The sequence below is a fragment of the Lutjanus erythropterus genome, chromosome 11, assembly GCF_056507025.1.
Source record: "Lutjanus erythropterus isolate fLutEry1 chromosome 11, fLutEry1.hap2, whole genome shotgun sequence".
NCBI classification, from domain to species: Eukaryota; Metazoa; Chordata; class Actinopteri; order Lutjaniformes; family Lutjanidae; genus Lutjanus; species Lutjanus erythropterus.
In genome coordinates, this window is record NC_139327.1 from 29182501 (window position 1) to 29191024 (window position 8524).

General features: G+C 38.3%; 1 protein-coding gene across 1 annotated transcript in view; it reads left to right on the plus strand.

Annotated features, from left to right (window-relative positions):
* Positions 1–8301, plus strand: part of LOC146319293 (cytokine receptor common subunit gamma-like) — an 8938-nt gene extending 637 nt beyond the window's left edge. Inside the window, exons 2-8 of the mRNA XM_084729888.1 lie at positions 1864–1954; positions 3676–3845; positions 4447–4580; positions 4706–4880; positions 6357–6462; positions 6735–6792; positions 7839–8301. Coding sequence (XP_084586014.1) covers positions 1864–1954; positions 3676–3845; positions 4447–4580; positions 4706–4880; positions 6357–6462; positions 6735–6792; positions 7839–8099 — 995 coding nt within the window. The 3' untranslated portion in view covers positions 8100–8301. The remainder of the gene's footprint in view (positions 1–1863; positions 1955–3675; positions 3846–4446; positions 4581–4705; positions 4881–6356; positions 6463–6734; positions 6793–7838) is intronic.
* Positions 8302–8524: the final 223 nt, after the last annotated feature.

An 8524-nucleotide genomic window follows, 5' to 3' on the forward strand; every position in this document is an offset into this window, starting at 1 on the left:
GTTGCTATGCTGTCATTTCCTCATTGTGTGTGTGTGTGTGTGTGTGTGTGTGTGTGTGTGTGTGTGTGTGTGGTTCAAACTATAGCCATAAAGGGCTCTTTTGTTTGTTCCCATAAGAGAACCCTTCTTAGTTCCTGGTAGAGTATTTCAAAAATGCTCCATTTGGAGCTCGATCTTCAATCCAACATAAATGGTTATACCTAGAACCATCTGTGGAAGGTTTCACCCAGAACCCCCAGTGAGAGGTTCTACAGAAAACCCTTGTATGGTGTGATGGTTAGGCTCAGAACCCTCACTAGGGTTTCTGTCCTGAATTCCCTTTCTAAGAGTGCTAACATGAACTCACCCAGGGGATTTTCCCAAGAACCTTTTTATACTGCCAAGGTTTTCTCTAGAACACAATGAGGGGGTTCCACAGAGAAGCTTTCATTATTACAAGGGTTTTCTCTAGAACACACTCAGGGTTCTACACAGAACCTTTGGTATTTCAAGGGTTTTATCTGTAACCTACCACAGCGTCTTCTCCCAAAACTGTTTTTAGAACCCACATAGGGGGAATCTACCATGAATCCTTTTATATTCCAAGGGTTTTATGTAGACGAGACCCAGGGGGGTACGACCAAGAACCCTTTCATACAAAGAACCCTTGACAAAAGCATCCTCACTGACTGATTTTAATGATCCTTGAAGTAACTTTGTTTTTTCCAAAAAGGGTTCTGTTAAGAATTTAACCCTTACAAAGAACCTTTGACAAACTCTTTCTTCAAAAAAGGGTTCTTCTGTAGCAGTTGGTTCTGGGTTGAACCCCTGCTGAATCTTTGTTCCTGTGCATGTACACGGTGTTGTTTTTTGACAATTTCTTTAGTGAATTTGATCTATGGGTTTTCTGTTTTTTATTATTCTTATTATTCACGCCACTTTCTGGGACACAATTTAGACTAAAGACCAGGGGGGCTGTATTCACATTAATTCTGAGAAAACTCTCAGACAGCTCCCGACGTCAGTCTTCGTCACACTACATGACTATCAAAGAGTCTTGAAGTTGTTTTCTTTCATAAACTAAATGACTGATCAGCAACTGGGGGTAAAGAAAACATGTGAAGTGACATTAGATTATTAGTACTGACTGATCGGTGTGAAGCACGTAACTGCTGAAATAAGTTCATGAAAAGCTTACAAAATTATGTAAAGGACCACATACAAACACATATATGTATGTATGATGAGCTCATATAAGGCAGATAGAATGTCAATAAAAGAACATTTACAAGAACATTTAAAACAGATGAAAGTGCAAAGTATATGGAAGTGCAAATAAAAATATTAAAATAATGACTCTAACACAAGCACAATTAGAATATGTAAGAAATACAGATGCAATAAAACACAATAATATAGTAATATATGATATTATATAATAATGGAAACTAAAACATTGTTAATTGTATGCCATTTTATAGAAGAGAGTTTTAAGAAGATGCTTAAAAGCTCATATGATCTGGATATGAAGCATCCATTGTGTAAAATAATATAAATATACTATAAAATAAATAATGTTGTTTTCATCTTGCATTAAAACTAAAGTAACAAGCCTGTTTTGGAAATGGAAGAAGTGGTGAAATGTAGAAAGTTCAGATATTTGTGTTAAAATGCAAAGTAGAAGTAAAAAGAAAGAGAAGTATAGATACCTGACCAACCTACTTCTACAGCAAAGTACAAGTGGTTTTTGTACTAAATTACTTCCCATCATCGGGTGACCTGAGTCATCGTGCGTGTGTGTGTGGGTGTAAGCTTACTGATTTTTTTAAGTTATCTTCATGAAATTATTCTGTTGGTCTCAACAACCCTCTGGTTCTTCGACAGACATGGACTGTTTGGTGTTGCATCTGGAATATGTTCAGTGTTTCTGGAATAAGACGGGGACTCCAATGGTTAATTACACCTTCTACAGCAAGTAAGTAACTGGTGACATCAACCCTCACAAACTCAAACCATGAAACATATATTCTAATGTCTGAATGTTACCGGATGCACAACAGGAAAGTTTTCCCCTTTGCTTGACATTAACAAATGGTAGGAGATTATATCACTTTTTGTGGTGTGTGTTTGCATTTATCTGGGGTACAAACAGCAAAGATAAAGCTGGTAATGATTTAGTTTGCACTAACTTTCCATACACATCACTAAGCTCCGCTCCCACCCCCCACCCCACCCCTTTGTTACTGTCGCTGTGCTTGTCAAGCTTTCCATTTTTGCACCGCACATGCAGTTTACAGTGACAACGGTGGCAGATTTAACATCGAAATCAGGAGTTATTGTTGAAACACGAGGTCTTTGATTCCACAGAGGAGTAAACAAAAGCGGCCTCTTGTTTCTAGCTGAGGTCTGTGATTTTTGTCGGCTAAAATGGCAACTCTCGCCAGCAGATTTCATGAGTGTAGCTAGCTAATCTAAGCTGTAAACTGGAGCTGAAAAGTCTGTCTCCAGCTAACTTTGTAATGTTTCTAAGAAGTGTGAAATATGACATATAACCCTATATCTATAGGATAGATGACAGAAATACACTAATTAACGTAGGAAAAGTAAGTGCAGGGATTACATTAGTGCAGCTGGCGTTGAGACGGTCACATAGCCAGACCAGCTGGACCGCGGTCACCTCCAGAAGGAGAGCCACAACAAGAGCTTTGATGGCTAAGAGAGCATCGCAGAGACAGTTGCATTGTCGTCGGTCCACCTTGATTCTGCACCAGCCCGCATTCTCTTCTTCTCTACCTTAAACCCCCAACATAACAATCCCATGTAACCCCTGGGAATAAGCCATGAGTTTGGAAAATGCAGCGGCGTCTAACACAAGTTTGGTTGGAGCTGATTGTTACTGCAGCTAGTAAGCTACTGTGAGTTAGTCTGAGCTATACATTATACATTACATATACATAGTCGCATTAGAGATTTCACTCAAATAATATTCACTAACATTAATAATAAACAATAAATCAAAAATCTTCTTGCAGAATAGCATATCATGAAGTTACTATTATTTTTTTTTTTTTAAGAATGAATATGGTGCAGGTGCAGGGTAACCCAGCATTTACACCAGGCGGCTGCGCCGCGGCACATGGACAACTGGCTCCCAATGTAGTCAATGCTGTCCTTGCCTCTATTTGGCTATTTCTGCTCAAAGCGTATGTGATTAATCATGTGATCATTTTTGAGTTGAGAGATCTCACTGTAAGTGGTTGCTTCTTGTTTCCTCACATTGAGCAGAGACTATTAATAGTCTAGTAGGAGAAATGGGTTCCCATGCACCTGGATGGTATTTTTGGGCAACTTATTTTTTAGCATTAGTTGATTTTGGCAACATCAGAAATCCTTAACATACCATTATGGTCATCAAAAAACATGTTGCAAAAAGATGCCATTTGGGTGCATGGGAACCTCTTTCTCCTACTCAACTAACTCTTGCGTAACTCTCAGAAGTTCAACAAATATAACTACAAATATATTTAATATCTAAATTTTGCTAATTACAGAGAAAACATCACCAAGAAAAGTATGGCCACTACTCCCACTGCAAATGTCCTATGTCCTTATGTGATCCACTTATTCTTATTTACAGTTGATATGACTGCACACTTTGCTTTGTGTGTGAATGACTAAATGGTGATCTCTACACAGGTTTAAGCCTGATCACAACTTCACTGAGTGCGCCACCTATCTGTTGGAGAACAGCATAAACGTTGGATGTAACCAGCCCTATCAGAACGAAAGAAGGTTCCTCACATTTCACACCACACTGGTCCATGGTGACACCAATTATGATAAGAATCATGAGCTTAAAAACAGAGGTAGGCATATTTACTGTGGTGCAACATTCAAAATAGCAGACCAATTAATGACAGTTTTATTTGATGGAAGAGATTTTTACACAACTTTAATTTAAATCTATCATCTTTTTCCATGAAAGGAAAACATTGCTAATATTTTTTTGGGAAAAAACAGGCTAAAGTTCAGAAAACTCATAATTTCAAGGCCCTCACCAATTTTGAATCAAAGTCAAACTCTTTCTTTGAGTTTTAGAACCCCCCCCCCCCCCCCAAAAAAAAAGTATTTCAAATGAAAATATTAAATTATTATTTCACTTCATTGAATTTACTCAACAATTTTTGAGATACACTTTTGTGGTTTCTAAAACTCAAATATTGAAGTTTATCTAAAGAAGAAAAGTAAAATAACTCAACAAAACATATTTTGTCTGTAAAACATTTTTCTAAACTTCAGAGTTTGAGTTGGGACCAAAACTGAAAAAAAAAAATCTATAAGTAAATTGCCTTGAAAATTTGCATTCTCTCAACTTTTCTTTCATTTTCATAGTGTTGGCATGTCTGCCCTATCACCTTGTTATAACATTGTATTTCTCTGTCACTGAATGGTCTGTGTCGTATCCAGTCATGTTAAGTCCTCCACCCAACGTGACTGTGAAGATGGGATCTGACTCAAACCTGTGGGTCTACTGGAACCAGACTAAACCGATCTGTGAGGAGAGCGAGGTTCGCTACAGGATCGACAACAGGAAGTGGGATGTAAGGGAACAATAAAATAGACCTTTTAATCTGTAATTCTTCCTTGTAATCCTTTGTTTTGTTATCTTTTTTTTGTCACCATCTCGTGCCCGTCTCCTTTTTTGACTCCACCTTATTGTCCACAGGATTCTAAAGTCAGTAGTGGGAGAAGCCGTTACTGCATCAACATGCCCTCCAGCAATTCAGTTTATGAGGTGCAAGTGCGGAGACAATTTGGGAAAAACTGTGGACAGTCTGAATTCTGGAGTGACTGGAGTGAGCCTGTGACATGGGGACAAAACAACAACAACAACAGCACAGGTAAAAATTGTAAAATGTCTGCTGTGGAAAAGGTCTATACAGTAAAATACATGAAGTTATACTGAAAGAATGAAGTAATCACTGACTTCTACTGGCAAACAATAGGAACTACAACATGTCTGAACAAGTCTTCAGTATGGGTAACTTACAGGTATACACTACAGTAATTATCAACAGGAATGTTTCATTGTCACTAAAATTTGACAATAATGCGTATTGTTGTTGTCTTCTTTGGAAAGACAATTTAAAAAAAGAAGACAAAAGCAAATGTTCTGCTAAGGATAATAAAGACTGGTAAACAAGTGTGAAACATCAAATATTTATGAGTTCTGACTTTATTCTCAGAATTCTCAAAATCGAAATAAAGAAAAAAAAATTATAAAAAAGAATATAAAAGAAAGAAAGAAGGAAAAAACAAAAAACAAAATTAAGGAATAAGGTTTCAGCATAAAGAATAAAGTCAGAATTCTGAGCGTGGATTTATAAAAAAAAAATAAAATACAGTCTAGATCACTTGAAAATTAAAAATTAGAACTCTATTAATAAAAGCAGAATTCTTAGTTTAATTTCAGAATTCTGAGTTTAATGTCAGAATTCTTGAATTAGAAAACAAAGAAACCAAACCAAAAACCCTTTGGAGCCCATGTTTGAAGGGTACGGGTCCCATAAGCCTCACGCTGTTTTAGCAGCTTGTCGTGGTCACCTCCACTGTTGGTTTTTTTTTAGAAATTAGGCACAGCCATATTTGCTGGTATTTGAAAGAAATTTTGGCTGCTTTCGCTGATTGTAATTGTGTATGGTTCGGATGGGAAAATTAACTTTGATCATTGTGATTATATGTATATTTTGATTAATGATGTGTCCCTTTGTACCGGATATGGGGGTTTTGTTTATCTGTCTGTTTTTAACTTATAATGTAAATACACCCTGATCAGCCTATACTCACAAACATTGCTGTTGCTGCTGTTATATAAGCCAAATATCTCTCTCTAAAGCACTGTAATTTTACGTCACAGAACACGAGTTGCTGGTCCGTTATCACCTCGATCGATTAGTTTGTTTGTCTTATTGTATGGCTGTGGAGAATCTGAACTAATCTTTTAAAACACCTAAGTCACACGAGGTGCGAGGCAGCAGTAGTTGGAAGGACTGCTGAAGGACTGTGGTTCTTTTGCAGAGTAATATTTGCCTTATGTAGTGGTGGTTACCCGTCTAAATATGATATAGATGTTTTTGTACACTTTTTTTCTACTGGGATTACTACCCTGACTATGAATACCTATATACCTATGGTGCCTCATACAAACCCACTTCAAATAATCTGAACTATCCCTTTAATGTCCTGTAAGCACACATGACTAAACACCAGAGGAGGTTTTAAATATTTAATATCTATCTGTTCTGCATTTGCACATGACAGTAAAGGTGCAAGATTACAAAATGATTACAGTCCATCTCTCTTTCTCCACCTGACAGAACCTGCTCGACTGAACAGTTCAAGTCCGGTGTGGACGCCAGTGCTGTACGTGTTGGGCACTGCCACCCTAATCCTACTGGTCGTGATGTTGCTGTACCATGAAAGGTGGGTTGGCCCATATGTCATGTGTAAAAATCATAGTACCACAGAGCAACTTACTTCCTAGTTTTCATTCATGTTGTTAGCGACAACTTACTAATGCATTTTTAATGCATTTTAATAATTGAACAAGTAAAAGACAATATTTTGTATTCAAGGAACAGTAAATTTTAACATTTCCATATCGTCAATATTGCGTATTTACAGTGCTGGAGAGCAAACAGAAGTTATATAGATGAGCTGTTGTCGATTTGATTGTCTGCTTTCGTCCCACACAGGCTCAGAATCATCCTGATCCCAATCGTTCCCAAGCCATCCCTGATCTCTGACGACATGGTTAGTAGCATCCTGAGCTCTGTGACGTCTCCCTAAAACTCCCAATCACACAAAACATTTGTATACAAGCTTAATCTTTCGCTTCGCTAATTTGCACTTAACAGGAAGTATAGCTGAGGCTGAGAGGAATTTCACTGGTCAAACTGGAGAAATAGAACTTTTTACTTGATGATGATGTTTAAAAAGTTAAGGGGTCACCAAAGTTATTACAATGTCTGTACAAAAATTCATCAAACTCCATTCACTTCTAAACTTGCACCATGTAGCATGATGCATGTTTTTTTTACGAGCTGCACGTCTGCTTACTTTCTGTCAATAATAATGTGACCTTCACCTTTTCACCATTTTTCATCCTTAAATTTGTTACATAATTTTTCCCAGTTTGCTTAGTAAATATTGTTAACGGTACTTTTCATTTTAAATAGAGCGTTTTTATCACTTTGATGATCACTTTGTGTGTCTTAGATAACTTTTGGCAGTGATATCTTCATTCAGGCTTTACAGAAACAAAATAAAACTCACCAAAAACATTTTGGCTCATTTCCCCACTACTCCAGCAATCGCCAGTTCTGGTTGGGTCAACATAAACCCTTAACTCATCGAGGTAAATGCGAAAATGTTCTGGCTCCACACACACTCCCGCTGATATGTTAACATCTAACTCTGTGAATGAAGGGTTCATTACAACCAAACCAGAGTTGGTGATTGTTGGAAGATTATGCTAGCTAGCTAGCATTGCTAACAGTTATCTAATGCTGTGTCTCAATTCGGATGCTCTTGTTAGTACACTGTCACATAGCACACTAGCTGTGCCAACTGTAAAAACTATTAACAATATCTACCAAGGTAACTGAAAAGTTTGTAGGCGAAGATAACTTGACGATAGCCTTGTTGAGAGGAAGTAAACAAGTACAGAGCAGTGGTTGGGATATTTCAGTCTGGTCTCATCACATGAGGGATCTGCAATGTCCATATGCAAACGATGTCCCATTTGGTGGAACAGTGAGTGACAGCAAAACAAATAATGCATTTTCTTCTTTTTAAAGGACTGGACTCAACTCTCCAAAGGCCTGAAAGAGAGTTCCAAAGCTAACTACAACGAGCGTACCTGTACCGTCCGCGAGTACTTCCACATCTCCCAGTCCGACAGCGAGAGCTCCGACAGCTCCACCTCCTCCGTCACCACCGACCAAACCGACTGCTCCATCTCCATCCCCGCGGACAAGTCAGGCCTGTCCAGCCCGTGCTCCTCCTCCACCTCCACAGTTGTTGTTTCAGCTGAGGAGACAGAGCAGGTTTCTGTCTAGGAGGGATCTCTAGGCAGGGTTGGGTTTCCCAAAACTAATCCACCTTTATCTCCTCCGTGACAGCAAGGATCAGAAAATGAATAACTGATGTGTGGCCAATATTTACTGTACCACAGCTTCCCTTTATCAGTTATCTGTATAATTCAGTACATCAGGAGAACACAATTGAAGTTCCCCTCACAGACAAAGGGCATTTAGAAAATCCACTCCCGCTAATTGCATACAACCCCATTTTTAAAGTTTAAACAACAATAAAAGTCCTCAATAGTCAACACATATCAGTTATTCCAAACATAAAGTTTATTATGAGAGACAAATATTTCACCTGCCCCATTTTTCTCTGTGCTCCAATTACAGTTGAGCAAACTTGGTACCCAGTGAAACCTTGGTCAGCTTTCTCGTGGCCCGACTCCCCAGTGCCACCC